General features: G+C 36.1%; 2 protein-coding genes across 14 annotated transcripts; both read right to left on the bottom strand.

Moving 5' to 3' along the window:
- Positions 1–33: 33 nt before the first annotated feature.
- On the bottom strand, positions 34–8654 carry LOC129893748 (sister chromatid cohesion protein PDS5 homolog D-like). 6 transcript variants are annotated; one of them, XM_055969124.1, is made up of 10 exons: positions 8261–8654; positions 7746–7909; positions 7211–7397; positions 6969–7136; positions 5605–5783; positions 3738–3941; positions 3432–3613; positions 1534–1672; positions 1296–1463; positions 34–608 (listed from the first exon to the last, which is right to left on the bottom strand). In XM_055969124.1, the coding sequence occupies exons 5-10, from the start codon at positions 5725–5727 to the stop codon at positions 252–254; spliced, it is 1173 nt and encodes a 390-aa protein (XP_055825099.1). In that variant the 5' UTR covers positions 5728–5783; positions 6969–7136; positions 7211–7397; positions 7746–7909; positions 8261–8654; the 3' UTR covers positions 34–251. The 6 variants fall into 6 exon arrangements, with proteins under 6 accessions (XP_055825099.1, XP_055825097.1, XP_055825098.1 ...); XM_055969122.1 differs by having other exon boundaries at positions 6941–7397; XM_055969123.1 differs by having other exon boundaries at positions 6969–7397; positions 7792–7909.
- Positions 8655–9189: 535 nt separating this feature from the next.
- LOC129893749 (uncharacterized) lies at positions 9190–17409 on the bottom strand. Of its 8 annotated transcripts, none has more exons than XR_008767583.1 (6): positions 16781–17151; positions 15463–15510; positions 15119–15347; positions 12441–14034; positions 10949–10999; positions 9190–10444 (listed from the first exon to the last, which is right to left on the bottom strand). XR_008767583.1 is itself a non-coding variant. In XM_055969129.1 (5 exons), the coding sequence occupies exons 2-5, from the start codon at positions 15463–15465 to the stop codon at positions 13824–13826; spliced, it is 345 nt and encodes a 114-aa protein (XP_055825104.1). In that variant the 5' UTR covers positions 15466–15510; positions 16781–17159; the 3' UTR covers positions 13600–13823. The 8 variants fall into 8 exon arrangements, 1 of the variants encoding a protein (XP_055825104.1); XR_008767580.1 differs by lacking the exons at positions 9190–10444; positions 10949–10999 and adding exons at positions 11212–11557; positions 17166–17409 and having other exon boundaries at positions 16781–16954; XR_008767579.1 differs by lacking the exons at positions 9190–10444; positions 10949–10999 and adding an exon at positions 11212–11557 and having other exon boundaries at positions 15119–15159; positions 15254–15347; positions 16781–17148.
- Between the last annotated feature and the right edge of the window lie 126 nt (positions 17410–17535).

Raw genomic sequence — 17535 nt, 5'->3', positions numbered from 1 at the left:
TTTATGCGTAACGCTATGCAATTTACATGTATGTCAATTCACCCTGACACTTGTAAGATATCCATCGAGAAACCCACAATATCGTTGGAGTAAAAGGATAGTTTAACAAAAGCATTATGTACTGATGAAAAGAATGTTAAAAATTTATATTGCTGACAAATCGATGTCTAGCTCTACAATTTTGAGGGCATCACATTGTAGCTGCCAAACAGTTCATCAATATTGACATGGTATTGTGATTTACTTAGTAGTTAATATTGGAGTCTTGGTGAACGACTACTTCTCTTTCTAGTATTTTTCCAGTGACCCTTAAAGAGAATATGAGCTTTTGATCCCCTTTCTCCACTCAACCAAGCCTCATCATATCCTTCATCTGGTTTATTCAAAAAAGTAGGTTTCCAACCTCTCTTCTTTGATGTTTGAGTAAATTCTGGATATACTTCTTTTTTGGCTGCATTTATAAAACCCATGTTTTCAGGGGTCCTTGAATCAGTACTACTTTTCTGCTGCTTCTTTGCATCTCCACGTTCTGAATCAGGTGCAGGAGCTTCGGGAGCATTTTCTACCTGTGATGTTGATGATCCATTCCAAAATTGAAAGCTTTTTACCTGCCCAGATTTTGTAAGAAACTTTATAGCATTCTGACAAGTATGTAGCAAATGAAGAATTCACAACCTTACTATAAATCCAGAACAAATATCACCTATAATCTGTGAAGTTACCTTTACTTATCACCTTTAGATCAATCAGTCAGCAAAACAAGAGCTTCTGACTATCACATAAAGGAGCTTAAGTTTTATCATTCTCAAGCTAGTTTAAAAATGAGGACAGCTGGGTGGAAAACATGTGTACATATTCCTGAGTTTATAATAGTAAAAAGAACTTAAGAGAAAAATCACCTGACAAGTTATAATCACAGAGCTTTTAAATTTAAGGAACATTAGATCTTCCATTTTTCATGATCGGCTGATTAAAGCACTGATCCTAGACATATTTCCTACATTTTAGCATTCTCTTTCCAAGGGTCACAACATAAGTCAGTTTTTTATAACTTCCCCAGAACACCAAAGCTGAGAAATCAGAACATAACCAACAAAAGAGGATAAGTTTGACAGAACACAGAACTTGAAAGCCATAGCACAGATGATGTACCACAAAATAAACATTGCATGTTTATCTGCTTCCATTTCTTTGTGAAATAGACAGGAAAAGCAGAAGCGGAGAATTATACAACTAAACAGTCATGTATTTTACAAATAAATGCAGCAACTACTTTGACAATCAGATAGACACACCTTAGCTTTACTTTTAGTTGCCTCTCTCCATATCAGTTCAACAACTTCAGAATAGTTGTTAAAGGAAATGTCGAGGGCCTTCACTGCTTTTGGAAGATATGGATGGAGTTTGACAGCACTTTCTTGAAGAACTTTCTCTCCCAGCACATACGAACGAGGTGAAACATTCTAAACCAAAATAAGACGTAATTAAAAACAATAAGAAAGATAAATGACTATAGTTGTAGAAAAGCAATACCTGATTTTCCTTCTTAACACTATTTATGAGGATGTTCACAAGGATGTTCAGAAACTGCATTGGAATGTCTTCACTCTCTTTTATTATCATGGTCATTACTTCCTCGATGTCCATGAATACTTTATCAGGGTGGTCCGGCCTTAAAATAGGAGAAGAGACAAAACAGTTGTCAGCCATTCCCCGGAAGGAAAAAATGGCATACTGAGAAACTGGTAGTCTTTGAATTCTATGAAGGAAAAAAGAATCCGGTAGACTTAGACAAGCTATGTACCTTAGCATATAAGTTCATTTATGCTTCATTCAATATATGAAGGTACAATGGTGAATATACTGCTAAAACTGTCATATACTCCCTCCATCTCATTTGCTACAGTGTTTGATTAGTACAAATTAAGGATGTATAATTGACTTGTAATTAATTAGTGATAGTGGAAAAATATCTAATTAATAGTCAAAGAGGTAGTTTGATAAAGAAAATTGAATATTTAAGAGTTGTAAAGTTGCATAGAACAATATTTTATTTAGCAGCTGGTTGTAGAGAAATTTCAGGAAAAAATAGAGTGGACGAAAAGACTATATACCAAGGGAGGGAAGATAACAGTATTTATATCAACTCTCTTTAATGTACCCACATGTTTTAAATCTATTGTCTTTGCAATATGCTTGTAAGTGTTTCAACAATTTGGAGATTTTTTATTGGGAGGGAAAAAAAGGGTCATACAAACTTCACCTAGTAGAGACTAGAGAAGGGAAGAAGATTATGGTTCCCAAATGGAGTAAGCAGGAATAGGACACTATCCACCTATATACAATGCTTTTAGAGTAAGTTGTGGAGATTTTCTACGGACAAAAATGTGCAGGCTTCATAGATAGGGTTATATCAGCTAAATATGGATTATTACGGTGATAAGTTTTTTGGTGAGCGGGGTAAATTCAATTCATTTGGAAGTGACTTCTCTTCATCATGAGGCTGAGGCTGCTGAAACTGTACCTAGTAGTTGATTGGTACCACCAATGAGACAGTTTCTACCACTCCCCCTGGTCTTTCAGCCTTTGCTTCCTTTCTTTTTTACTTTTCAAGTATACCAATCTTTTTTAAGATCAAGAAATCCGTTTGGAGCCAACCCTTTGGGCCAACTGCAACCTTCGAAACTAGAGGATGATGGGCCCGCTCCTCTACCCTTCTCCACTTAAATACTGGATGTAGTTCGCTTGGGGCAAGACTCAAACTTGTGACCTACGACACAAATCCCTCAACCGGTGCCTATTGAGCTAATCCCTGGAGGCTTAAGTCAACCAATCATTTTATCCACAAATACCAACATCCCAACTTACTTCATGTTGCCAAAACAGAAAGGAAGAAAAGCAACACTGTAAATCACCATTGTTCTTTTCCACGTTCCCACTCCCATTTTACTAGCTCTACATGTTCTGAATTGGACATACTCAATTAATCACCTTCAAATCCCAAATCAATTCAAACTAGAACAATTTATATTCAAAAAAGAGCTCACTGAATTGTTTGTTCTCAGCTGGAGCAATTGTTCAAGGACACGCAACTGCTGAGGCACCCATATAAAAGTTCTCCTAAAACAGAAATTGACCAAGACAAAACTCTAAGCAGAAGTCCCAAGCAATTACTCATCTCATTCGTGAGCGTTTTTCTCTTTAAGGTTGACAGTTTGTAGTTTAGTTCTTTTTTCGTCCCAATGCACAAATAAGTAAATGAAAATGACAAAAAGGGAAAAGTAATATTTTAACTTGTGGCAAGAACAGAGCATACATTATATTACTTGAAACAAATGAACAATAAAAGATAAAATACCCCATGTGGCCGGGTTCAATCCCCCTTTCCTTTAGGAAAATTATGAATATGCATAACATAATCAGAAATATACCTTATACTATTCAGAAAAAGTTGAAACATCTGAACAATCAATGCATCTAACTTGAGATCCAACATCAGCACGCATGTTCGGTACTTCGCCAGAACTTCAATAATTGAGACAGCCTTTGAATAACAGTGACCATCCAAGCGAGACAATTTCCCAAACGCTAACATTGCAAGCTCAAAAAAGTCCTGTCAACAAATTGAGCAAGAAACCAAACAATGAGTATGTATAAATGCTATTCATGTATACAAGAAAATCATAGAAGCATAGACTTCCAATTTGGGCAAAGAAAGTTGTATGAGTTGTACTTGCCTTAATTCTGCTATCATCATATGGTTGATCTGGAGCTGTAATTCTCATGATCTCACTGATGCAAGATGCAACTGACACCTTTACATCTATGTCAAGATGCCGTAGAAGTCCATCTGCAACTAGTGCTTCCATTGCAGGCCGAAAAGCATCTCGCGTCGATGCAGGGGGAATTTGCTCTACCATTGACAAAAGATGCTCTAACTTCTGAAAATTGCATATACCAAAAAGAAGTGATTGAACGATCTCAAATACATTGGAAACGCTTCTCTAGATAACACATGAAGTTTAGATCATGAGATCTTGTAGAAAATAAAGAATAAATAAAGTTCGAAACTACGTCACAAGGTCAAACATCTCTCTATATCTATCTCCACAGTTTTATGTCCTTTCATCCATCAGGAAGCCTGATTATGTCCTTTACACAACAAAAAGTAAACGAACACATAGATAATTGACTTCCAGGTCAAGTGAATAAGCAATGGCACATGGAAATCCTAATCTATGATAAAACTTAGGTTGAAGCACAAGAAGGAAAGCTAGACCAAGTTCCTTCAGAATAAACATGATTCAAGATTGATCGTGTTGACTGATCCTTCTTCCCTAATTATGTGGGAGGAACATGTTGATAATAGTAGATATCACAATCTAGGTCCACCTGCTAGGTTAGATAATAACTTTTTTCTCTTAATAGATCAGAAAGTAAAATCCAATGAACAAACAACAAAGTTCAGAAACTTAAGAACCATGCAATGTGGTATAATATTCATTGAAGGATAAGGTATCACATTTGTCTCCTCTACAAACCTAAAAACTTCCGTAGGGCGAACATCTAACCCCCATAATCCCATATCTACATAGACGTGGGATCAAAATTACAAGTGAAAGAATGTTCTTGTATTATTTTGAGAAGCCAAGGTGACAGCTTTATTGGCTATCATGGTTCATTAAAACATTCAACCATATATTACTAGGTGGTAGAGATCTCAGCCATTACTGATTTCATACATACTTTAAGGAAACCATAAGATGATTAAAAGATTGTGTTAAACATGGCAAAATTCCACTTACCCTCTTGGTCAAAGAGGATATATACCCACACATGGAACGAAATGGATGACCTATAGCCGGAGGATAATAAGAATCAGAGGTATGTATCACAAACTGGTTCAAGGGCTGAGAGGCAATCACAAAACTTAAGAGTTTGCAACTTCTTTTCCTCATGAGGACTTTTCGGCCATGATCTTCTCCAAGCAATCATATAATTTCTAGAATATCAATCAACTGCAACTCAATCCCAAACTAGAGGGGGTCAGCTGTATGAAACCCATGTATCCATTCCGCTATTCCAACCCTATTCAGAGATTCAGTGAATCAACCTACCCCATCCCTTATCTGGACGTTGACCCCTCTATGCTAAGCGAAGCAATCATAGACAGATCTTTTAATTACTAGAATGTCCTTAAAAAGAAATAGACCTCTTACAGGAGATGATCTTTCACTACTTATATGAATTTCACCTGATGCAAACCATGATCAATCTACATTACATACACAAAAAAGGATCATTTTTTACAAGACGGGAATCAAACCCTCACTAATAAGGTGAAAGTTCAGGTAGTAAACCAACTAAACTAATAGAATTTTCCAAAGAAGGGTAACTAATGTCCAATAAGGCGATCATTTCATCCTAGGATTAATTAACAATTGTTGACCAGAACCAAAAGCAAATTTCAAACCATTTTAGGAAGTCAGTTATAATTTTTCAGAATCTCATAGATAAAATTGAGGCTCCTTGGTCGTTATGTACGTTTCGCTTCGTAGGTTTAAGCAGGTAAACAGATGGAAATAGAAAAGATAAGGCTCTCACATCAAGTTTCTCCAGAAGCTCCTCTTTAGAAGATGGGGGTTGCTGAAGTAACTCAATCCCAACTTCAAGAAGGGTTTTGTTGCGTTTCTCCTCAGAAACAGAAGCACGAGACAGGGAAACCATTTCCTTTTCTCACAGCACACAGAGAACAAGAAGAGCACGGCAATTTTGAAACCAGGCTTTAAGTTTCAAAAACCCAAAAGTAATCACCAGAGAGCAGAGGGAAAAATGGAAGTGCAAGAAGACCTAAAAGTTGACGCCAGTACTAGTATACAAAGGACAAGTAAAAGAGAGAAAAGGGGGATTATATGAAAAATGTAACGCATGCAGCAGAGTCAGAGCATATCTGTCAATGAGTCTTTCAAAACCCACTAACCACATCATCAACGTTTCAAAACCAAATTAACTTTTTGTGCAGTTAAGGAAAAAAATTCAAAGAGTGTGAGTAGGATTGAGGTTGTCTTTACTGTGTAAATTTTCACGTTTTCCCTCTTAAAATTGGGTTTCAAAAAAACGAATTTGCTTCCAAGGGTATAGTAATAAATGTTCTGCTTAGATTACAGTAATCTGAACAGATTCACTTCTTTTTTGCCCTTTTTGTTGTTTAATTCCTTCTTTCCTCCCTATTTTTCTTGGGTGCTTATGCTATGAACGAATACAGCCACACCCAAAGATCATCAGAAATATAAAGATTATGATAACAATAAATCAGTCTTAGACCATTCGTTTTTATTTTGAAACTGGGAAGAGTAATGTTTATGCCAGTAACTATATCAACTTTTTTTTTAAAGAGGAAATGAGATCTCTTGGCTACTTACAAATTGAATAGAAGAAAATGGCCTTTTCATATCTCTTTATGTTTAAAAATGAAGATCTCTTATAGAAAGACAATAAAACTTAAAAAAATTGTAAGTCACTTACAAAACTAATTCTCCCTCAACTTCAGGACTTATAATAGGAAATGTAATTAAAGAAGAAAACAAGACTTTGTACTATAATCTATCTCTGGGTATCAGAAATAGAAATACATTTGCAGCGGGTTGTCATCAAAACTGTTACAGCCCATTGAAATAAAATCTGAGTATGTGAATTAAAGATTTTATTCTAAAAAGTGAACATGAAAGGAAAAACTGAGTAAATCAATTCTGTCGCTTCCTAGAACCGAGGGGGTCCCCCCTATTAAAAGGTATAAAAAGGTCAAGGAACAAAGCCTCGGCTCCTGTTCAGAGACAAATTTAGTTAGATGGGTTTAACCAAAACAATTGCTTTGAGTTTGAAGTATGTATAAATCTACAAAATTATTTTTAAAGTAGACATGCATATATAATATACTTACTGATAAAGATAGCAAATATATTACTCACGTGCATATGTACACATAAGTTGCTTTACTTGTAAACAGTTATCACGAACAGGTGGAAAGACCACGTAGCGTCTTGCGTTGCCTGTGTTCCATCTCCTTAGCGGTTGCCCACTTAATGATCATGTTGTTATCATCCCATGCTTCCTCGATATCTCAAGAATGGAAGACTCTGCATCCGAGATCGTATTATGCATTGGCTTTAAGGTCATACTATTGTAGCAACTCAACAGTATTGCATAGGACCTTGAGCAAGGAATTAAGCTCTTGTGGTTTTGCACTTGAATAGACATACAGTTGGCTGTAAAATCACTGTACTTTGTAGAGATGGCATCAGACACAGATGCAGAGCCGACTTTAATCTTGTAGCTACTGAGTATAGACATAGCATTCCGTATCTGGTTCAGAGAGTCCGTAGGCCATATCATCGGCCCTGAAATCAGCAAATTACTAGAAATGATTAGTCCAAACATATAAGATCCAATACTGAAATATGAAGGCAGCGAGCTAAGCAAATAGGTTAGACCTAATAGACGACAAATGAGTGTTTATATCAAATCTGGAATATGCTGAACTCAGTAAGGTAAGAAAGAAGAAAGCTAGTTAACTTTTATTTTTACATCCCTCGGCTATACAAGGTCGATAAGCATACTTATCTCCACAGATTTGGTCCGGCATGCGCAATTCCGTTCTAAATAGATAGCTATCATTGGTGTAACTAAATGAACTCTATGTTATATTAATCACAATTCCTACAGTTTTCAGCATATTAAATCCTTACCCTACAAAGACAATTAAGGAAACCTTAAGCTGAGCAAAGCTTTAACCTTCTGTACCAAAGACAATCACAAAATGCTTGTAGAAGTCCACTGCAGAAAATTGCATAGAATAACACACTCTAGATCACTTGTTTAAATGCATAGCAGAAACGTAGGGATTCCTTTCCTGAAGTTAGACATAGAAAATCAATGGAAAGCATGAGTACGTCACCTTTACATAAATGATATCAGCTCAATATTGTGTATGGACATGGTATCATGCAATATTTAACCAAAAGTTATAGGTTGGTTAATTTATCATTTCAATTTATATATAAACCAAGGACAATTCATCCATCTTCCTCAGCTTAAATATATAAGCTGGAGCCATTCACTGCTATATCCTGTAATGGCACTTTCAACGGTAAAGTCCTTACTAAAGCACATATACAAACCTAAGAGGAAGCTTGACCTTTGACAAATGTGATAATACCGGAGAACCAGTCACATAATAATAGAAATAATCCTCGTGAGTTACCTTATTGATGGAAACTGCCGCCATATTGAGGTATCTTGAACCCTAGCAATTAGTACATATGAACGATTTGGTGCGTAACTGATAGGAAGATCAATAGATGAGGACGACTTTCGGAAGCACCAGTTTTTTATATGGAAAACTTCCTCTTCTTTAAATTCGCGTTAAGGTAATATTTTAGTAGTTCACTCTGGGGCACGTTAAGTAATGTGTGCCCATTTCAATCTCTGGCGGCCATAAAAATTGAATTGGAGTTTGATTTAATCCACCGGTTGACCACTGGCCTTTCTTTTTCTACTCGATCGGTGGTGAGGATTTGAAAGAAAGTTGCTTGAACCGCTAACCATTTTTTGCTAACCAAGGAGGAGGGGCTACTTTGTATTGAACCAAATTTTAAAAATTTGATATTTACTTTCCATTATGAATTATCAAATACCGAACTTGGCATACCAAAGGATATTTGAAAAAAGTAACATTTATGTTCAATTCTCGAACTCATGAGTATTGGAGAATGTAATTACTCCTCCCAATTACACTCAATTCTCTATCAATCAAGTAATTACTTGGCCAAACAAACATATCAAACTATGTAATTATACCTAAATTCAATTACTAGGTGACTTTTCAAGCATGTGCTTAAGCTTATGGGTATGAATTGTATTATCATAATTCATATATATGGTTAACATTAATAGTGATTATGGGTATGAATTGTATTGTCATAATTCATATATATGGTTAACATTAATAGTGATTTGGATATCTTGATTGATCAGTGGGCAATGATGCTAAATTCATAATGTTAGGACTTGAGAGTGAAGTGATTTCTCTAAAAGCTAACATATCAAATGTGGATAAATTATGAGCATGTATTGTCAACTTTTTTTTCCCTTCGATACAGTATTATCAAATTGTCCTATTGAAATTAAACGTACTGAAGTTTGATTTATTTTATAGACCAAACTTTGAAAATATTGATTACCAAACTTTAAAAGAAATTCTAGGAACCTCCATAATGATACTACATTATACTTATACTGATACTTAAAAGATCTTGAAGCATGTTAGGGATGAACAGAAAGTGGTGAAGCTCAACCCAGTTGAAGTGAATGAACCATCCACAGAATGGAGTTGTGCCCTAATTGGATATGTTATTGGAGGTGCCCTCATATTCAATTTTGAATCTAGTGATGATAAATCTTTGATTATCCCCTATGTTATTCATATCAGAGATGAACGTATTGAGCAGGATGATGGATAAAATAGTGATAAGAGGTTACTTGAGAGAGTTTTAAAAACATAGGTGGTGTGAAAACAACATCTTGAGAATCACATTTCCTAACATGTATTAGAGCTTCTTGCCCAAAATCAAAAAAGAGATGTTGATTCAATGGTTATGGAGTATACAAGGGGGAGAAGTGCACTGGGATTTGAGGCTTAGAAGAAATTTGCAAGAGGAAGTTTGAAGAATTTCAAAACTTGAGAGAGTTTTAAAAACATAGGAGGTGTGAAAACAACATCTTGAGAATCACATTTCCTAACATGTATTAGAGCTTCTTGCCCAAAAACAAAAAAGAGATGTTGATTCAATGGTTATGGAGTATACAAGGGGGAGAAGTGCACTGGGATTTGAGGCTTAGAAGAAATTTGCAAGAGGAAGTTCGAAGAATTTCAAAACTTGATTGTATGCTTAACCAACAAAAAACTACTATGGATAGCCATGGTGTATGGAGATGTGCAGAGCCATGGTTTTCAGTGAAGTCATATTATGAGAAGCTTCTAAATTGGGAGGAGTATAATATTCCGTATGAATTCCTAGAGTACAGAGAGGTGTATTTTTTCACTTGGCTAACCACGAGGGGAGTGATCCAGATGGTGGAGAATCTGCAGAAAAGAAAGATTACTTGTGTTATTTTGTATTACAAGGGCAAAGATTCAGGAGAAGATGCGGGACTTATTCTGCCTCTGCCTGGACATTACATATATAAGCTTTTCTGCTTCTTTTCCATAAATTTGCCATAAGAAGAATTCAACATTATTTAGTAGCAATGTGAACTCGCTCCATGGTTTACTTAGTATCAGCTCTCTTACTTGAACTCAAAAGATTAAAGATCAACCACTTCATTAATCCTGCAGCATAAAGAAAACTACAAAATTGGGGCCTGTTTACAACCCCCCAGCCTAACCCTGAAAAAAAATTACAAAAGGAGGAACATAATTAAGGTACTTCTGAGTTGCTATATGCGAAAATTTTCCAAAAAAAAAACTACAAAAGGAGGGACAACAGTTTGAATATCAAGTGATGAACAATAGTCTAATCAGATGGTAAGATACTAATACATTTGACAGCAACAGCCACAACCACAAGCATTCTCCCATGATTTCACTGATGTCGCTAAAGATGAAAAAGTTGGATGCTTTTCCAAAATAGAGGGTTGAAGAAATTGAAGGTAAATCTTGTTGGATATGCATGATGAAAGGCAGCCTTGTTACAGGAACATATTGATGCATTTGAAAGGTAATGACGACTTCCCCAAGGAAGTCTAATGATTTATGAAAATAAAGATTCATCCAATTGTACCGCTCAGCAACATGGCATGCGTTCAACTTTATTAGTAAAAAAAGGCACATGAACTCCACACAGAAAAATGCAGTAGACTGTGGAATGCATTAATGGCACTATCAACTAACCGAGCAATTTGGGGATCCGGGATATTCCATGCATAAAGATCCAGGAATCACCTACAAATGGAATGTTATTTGGGGATCAAGCAGCCAAGGAATGAGGAACAGGGGAAGTGTGAAAATTTAGGCATTCTTTTACATCTCTTGGCTACCATACAAGGGCAGCACTTGACACGATCCGTTTTCTAAATAAAGCCGTGACCTGCACCCGGTGCCTTACTTGACTGTTCTAACCTGTATCCTCATATAACATACCCCACTTGCACATAAAAAAACAAACTAATCTCTTTGTTAGAAACTTCAATTCAACAATTCTTAAAATAATTCAAATAAGGATCAAAATCTATAAATACTAAAATGTACTTAAAATAATCCAAAGTAAAGTATTCAACCATAACCCAACTAAAAATATGTTTATGAAGCCTCTACTGAAGTGCCAAGAGGAAAGCACAAGACATAGATTTCATGGCTAATCCCCAAAACAAATATTGGATAAATGATTACAATTGTCTAACTGAAAGAGAAGAAGCTCCACGGTCAATGGCGGAGCTCACCAAATCAACTTCTTGAATAAAGCAACCTATCCCGTAATTTGCTCATATATGACACCTGTGTCTACATTGACATACAATGTAGGTTTCACAAAGAGAACATCAGTACACCACTAGCGGTACTCAGTGAGTCTCAACATTCTCCTCACTAAAGTTAGAAGGAGACCTTGAATAAAAACATGAGGGTAATGAAGGGATAAGAGAGGAAACATGTCACAACAATGAAGCAGGAAACAATCAGCTAAAACTTATAGCTTAATTCATTCTTTTCACTTTCTTTAAGTTGTTTCAGTCGATTGAACTTTTATTAATTATGCCAAGTTGTGGCAATTAGTAACCAAGGTTACTCGTAACCCTCTGTATAGTTACTATGTTATGCCTCATTAAAACAAGATTAGTAACCCTTTATACGATTACCATTTATCAGAGTTTGCATTACAGTTTCAACATTTTAACTTTATCATCGTCATAGCAGCTACACATTTTGTACAATTATGTTACAATACTTTAGAATTTAAAATCACTGAAGCACTATTTAACATTAGCTAGTTGACAACAATGGAAAAAGGCCATTTATTATTGCAAGCTCAACTTTTCTCGACTCTGACAAATACACGTCACATTGGACCGGAGACAATGGTGCTACCTGGAACAATTTGGCATACTCCATTCCTACTATCTTAAACTTTGGATTGTGTAGAACTCCAGTGGTTGGAGCTGATATATGTGGTATTTCAAGGAACACTACTGAAGAGCATTGACCGCATCCAAAATTAAGCATCGCATTTGTCTGGAGAAGTGGGACATTATGGCTGGGTCACGTGGCTAGACTCACGATAAGTAAATGGGAGCTTACTCGTTCCAATTAAACTCACATTAACCTTAAGAAACATTTAATCAAACACTTCATGGGAATGACTTCGTAAGGAAAGAACAAGTACTCTCACCTTCTTCTTTTTCCTTATATGGCGATATGAATCAATAACGCAACCAAGGCGCCTGCACATTAACAATTTATGTAAAATGATGAATGTCCATCACATTCTTGTGGAGCAACGACATCTTCCAACAACAGCGATGTGTAGCAAGGAGAAACATCATTTTTTAGATATAAAAGTAATCACTTGAAGAGCTATAAAAAGTACTAAATGTTTCTCTCTTAATATTACAATGAAGTTGTTCCAATTTTACAACTATATTAAAGAGAAAATCATCTCTTAGATTCTTTTCCGCAAAATTCCTTTCCTAAATCTTAAACTCATCATAAAGTTTGAAATTTAGTCTATTGCACAAAATATCAAATATTCAATAGCTTAAACTCCCCCCCTCCCAAACCATCTCTTTTTTTTTTGTTAAATTGTTCTAGGTTGGTTGCATTTATCAACTATACTTGTTGAGAGTTGAAATAGCAAGGATCTAGAAAGGCATAAAATAGAGGTACTTCATAAGCTTCTTCGTTCGTTTCTCCTCCCTCCTTGCTACACGTTCAGGTTCATCGCTGATGTTGTTGCTGGTACTGGAAGATGTTGCCGCTCTACAAGAATGTGATGGACCTTCATCCGTACGCTCAGCCTTTAACCTCTAAGCATCCTGATCTGGGGATGGCTCACTGGGAGATTTGGATTTGTTATTATTAGGAGCTAATTGAGTTTCTTTGGCTGCAGCACCGTCGCTCCCTTTAACAAGAAACCCTGTGAAGCAATGCTAATATACAAATTTCAGAGAAATAAAATGCGTGCAATATAAGTTTTAACTCCCAACCACATTCTGAAAGCAATTTGCTTACGAATAGTGTATTGCACACATCCAATTATGTGATTTCTCTGAAATCTGTGTATCGACATTGCTTGGTTTCTTGTTAGAGGGAGTGACGATGTTGCAGCCAAAGAAACTCAACTAGCTCCTGATAATAACAAATCCAAATCTCCAAGTGAGCCATCCCCAGATCAGGCTGCTAAGAGGCTGAAGGCTGAGCGTATAGATGAAGGTCCATCACATTCTTGTAGAGCGACAACATCTTCCACCAGCAACAACAACAGTAGCAATGAACTTGGACGTATAACAAGGAGGGAGGAGAAACGAACGATGAAGCTTATGAAGTACCTATGTTTTATGCCTTTCTAGATCCTTGATATTTCAACTCTCAACAAGTATAGTTGATAAACACATGCAAGCAGCCTAGAACAGTTTAACAAAAACAAAAAAAAGGAGATGTGGTTGGGGGGAGACAGTTTAAGCTATTGAATATTTGATATTTTGTGCATTAGACTAAATTTTAAACTTTATGATGAGTTTAAGATTTATAGGAAATTAATTCTGCAGAAAAGAATCTAAGAAATGATATTCTCTATAATACAGTTGTAAAATTGGAACAATCTCATCGTAATAGTAAGAGAGAAACATTTAGTACTTTTTATATTTTTATAGCTCTTCAAATGATTACTTTTACATCTAAAAAATGATGTTTTTATGGATGGAGGTCCATCATCACATTCTTTTAGAGTGAGACATCTTCCAACAGCAGCAAGAACAACAATGAACCTGGACGTGTAGCAAGGAGAGAAGAATGAACTTCTGGAATAAAATCCAGTAAAAGAAGAATATCAATGCAATTTCGGTGTGTGTTTAACATGTTTGCTGATTGCATCCCATGTTAATTGTACAGTGGTGCAGATTTCCGTAAATCTTTTTAATGCATCAGCAGGCTACTGGGACACTTAGCGTAATGCAAAAACAAAGTCACTAGAAGTACTATGTTTTCTTATGACCTTTAGGATAAGATACTATGTCGCATTTTATTGAAAGGGAGGATTAAAAAAAAGGTTTTATATGATCCGATAAGTAACAAGCTTTAGGCTCTAATATAATAGGTTGGAGTTTTAGGGCATCATTTTTAGATGGGAAGCTTGCTAGAATACTTTCAGTCATGGATGAATCACTTAAGAATCAACCTTTCCAAGAAGGTTTTGCATAATATCTGATTGGATACAAGTATCACTTTTCTGATCCATGCATTTAACATTTAATATTAAATGCATATAACATAAACTTCCAACAAAAGGTGAAGACAAATGTGTAAGGGTAGCTTATCTGAAAATGCGGACACCAAATAGCACAGCAAGAAAAGCAAACTAGTGAAAAAGGGAATGAAAAGTATTAAAGTTTGGACACCTAATCTATCGACAAGTTTTACCAAATGCCCCCAATAAAGAAAAGAAATAGAAGGGGTGACATTTTCAGTAAGAGACTTGTCGTATATGCATGTCTGTGAGAGAATGAGATTAAAATTGGATAGTAGGGATTAGATTCGATGCACCGAAAGAAAGAGACACCAGACAGGAAAAGCTAAATGAAGGTGATTCTTTCTAGTATCTACAGCTATCCAGCATGTCACAATTAAGTTCTAATTCTGATGCTAATATTTCACTCTCAATCAGACATAATTGTGACAAATGAGATGCCAACTGTAAAGGCTGCACCCTCAATTGAAATTTGTTACTCACTATCTTAATCTAGAAACAACAGGAAGCAGAGAAACAATCATTCATCATGTAAACTTTACAAGCAGCATTCTAAATCATCAAATTACTTGCCATGAATGAGAAGCTAGGTGAATGAAGCTTACATGTCAGACAAATCACTTGGACCAGGAACAATCTCTTGTATCTGAAATACATCCATCCAATAAGTCATGCAAAGAAAGACAAGTACAGAACAGACGAGTAGAGAAGAGAATGGAAAAGAAAAGCCTGGCACAAACCCACAGGATCTGATGCATTGTCTTCTTCTTCAACTAGTTCCCAGGGTTCCTTTGTTAGATTTAATGTTTCCTGATCACCATCTTCATAGATCACCTTAGAATATCATGAACCAGCAATTAAGGGAGGATGAATGTATTATTACATAAGCAATTGAAGTCAATTAATATACAAAAAAAGTAATGTTTATACAGCCATACTAAATCTTTACCATGTGCTTCTTCTCTGAAAATGATATGATATGTCCCCTTCATAGAACCTACAGAATGTGAATGATGCTACGTGATATAACATTTGAACTAAAAAATATACTTCATTAGAATTTAACAAAAATGATGTGTCGAAATTCTAAAAAGAGAACAATAAGCAGCTAAATGCTCAAAACTCTGCCTGTATGGCCTAAGATTTTTTTTGAAAAAGAAAAAAAACAATCCAGAAATTACAACCAAATCTTTTTGCACAGATACCAAATCTCTAATATGATGCAATGACTAAAGCAAGCACCAATGTAGCACCTCGTACCTCCGTGCTGAGATTTGAACCATTCAACGTATGTCATTTAACCCGACCCAAAATTTTTTGGTGGTTCATAGATGTTGGGAAGACCTAAGTATGCTTGGTGAAGTGATTCATAAGTTTGGAGTTGAATTTAGATTGGAAAGATTAAGTGAGAAGTTGTTGTGCAAGATATGGCGTGAAGTACCGCTTTAGGTTTCCCTTACGGGCCGTCCCTTCAGTCGTGGGTGAGCTTTGAAGTGGAAGGGACAAGTTACGGTGGCCAAGGCCAGTCACGAGCCATAGATGACATTTACGGCCATTTTGGCCGTAAGTGAAGGGCATGTCACCTACGGGTGGTTTCACAAGTCGTGGGTTTAGTTTACGCACTAGAGTCAACTTTAAATGAATATATCCCCCACTCTAGGAAGAACTATGTGGTGTGCTACCTATTAAAGCAAAGCTCTTTGAGTCTAGCTTCCAACACATCAAACCGTTCGTCATTTGGACTTTTATACAAGGAGATATGATCATTTTACTAAACCTCTTAAAGGAAATGATCTAAGAAATAGACCTCTTAAAGGAAATGATCTTTCACTGGGGGTGCTTAGCCAGAATTTCATCTGATGCAAACCATAATCAGTCTACGTTGCATACATGGAAAAGGATTAGTTTTTACAAGGTGGGAATCAAACCCTCACTAATAAGGTCAAAATTCAGGTAGTAAACCAATTTAACTACTAAAATTTGCCAAAGAAGGGTAACCCAAAAGGCGATCTTTTTATCCTAGGATTAATCAACAATTGTTGACCTGAAACAAATTTCAAACCAGTTTAGAAATTCAGTTATAGAGAAAATTAAACAATTTACAAACAACAGCGTTGAAGAAACGCACATTTGCATAGAAGCTTTAATAAGGAAAAGAAGTACAAAAATGTCTCAGAATCTCATAGACAAATTGAGGCCCCTTGTACTCTTGGTTTTGTAGGGTTAAGCGGGTAAACAGATGGAAAGAGAAAAGAAAAGGGTCTCACATCAAGTTTCCCCAGAAGCTCCTCTTCAGAAGATGGGGGATGCTGAAGCAGCTCATTCCCAATTTCAACAACTCTTTTTGTGGAGCTCCTCCTCCTTAGAAACAGAAGCACGATCCAGGGCATCCATCTCCTTTTCTCACAGCTCCGAGTACACAAAGAACAAGAAGAAGAGCACTGCAATTTCGAAACCAGGCTTCAAGTCTTAAGAACCCAAAGAAATCGCCAGAGAGCAAAGGGGAACGGAAGTGCAAAAAGACCCAAAAGGTAACGCCAGTAATAATATACAAAGGACAAGAGAGAGAGAAAAGAGGGGTTATATGAAAAATGTAAAGCATGCAGCCGAGGCAGAATACATCTGTCAATGAGTCAGTCTTTCGAAACTCACCAACTACACGACTAACGTTTCGAAACCAAATTAACTTTTTCTTCTGTTAAGGAAAAAAAATTCTCTGTGTATGAGTAGGACTGAGGTTGTCTTAACCCCTCTTAAAATTGGGTTTCAATTAAAGGAGTTTGCTTCCTAGGGTATACTAAAAAATGTTCTTCTTAGATTACAGCAATCTGTACAGATTCACTTTTTCTCTGCCCTTTTGGTTGTTTAATTTCATCTTTCCTCCCTACCTTTTTTTTGGGCGCTTCTTCTATGAACGAATACAGCTACACCCAAAGATCAAAAGAAATATAAAGATGATGATGATAACAATGAGATGCTCTTAGTCGTTTGGCCTAAGTTGCCAAATATTTTTGGGCAAGTT

This window comes from Solanum dulcamara, chromosome 7 (genome assembly GCF_947179165.1).
Source record: "Solanum dulcamara chromosome 7, daSolDulc1.2, whole genome shotgun sequence".
Lineage (NCBI taxonomy): Eukaryota > Viridiplantae > Streptophyta > Magnoliopsida > Solanales > Solanaceae > Solanum > Solanum dulcamara.
The sequence above is the reverse complement of the archived record's forward strand: the minus strand, read 5'-3'. Positions and strand labels throughout refer to the sequence as shown.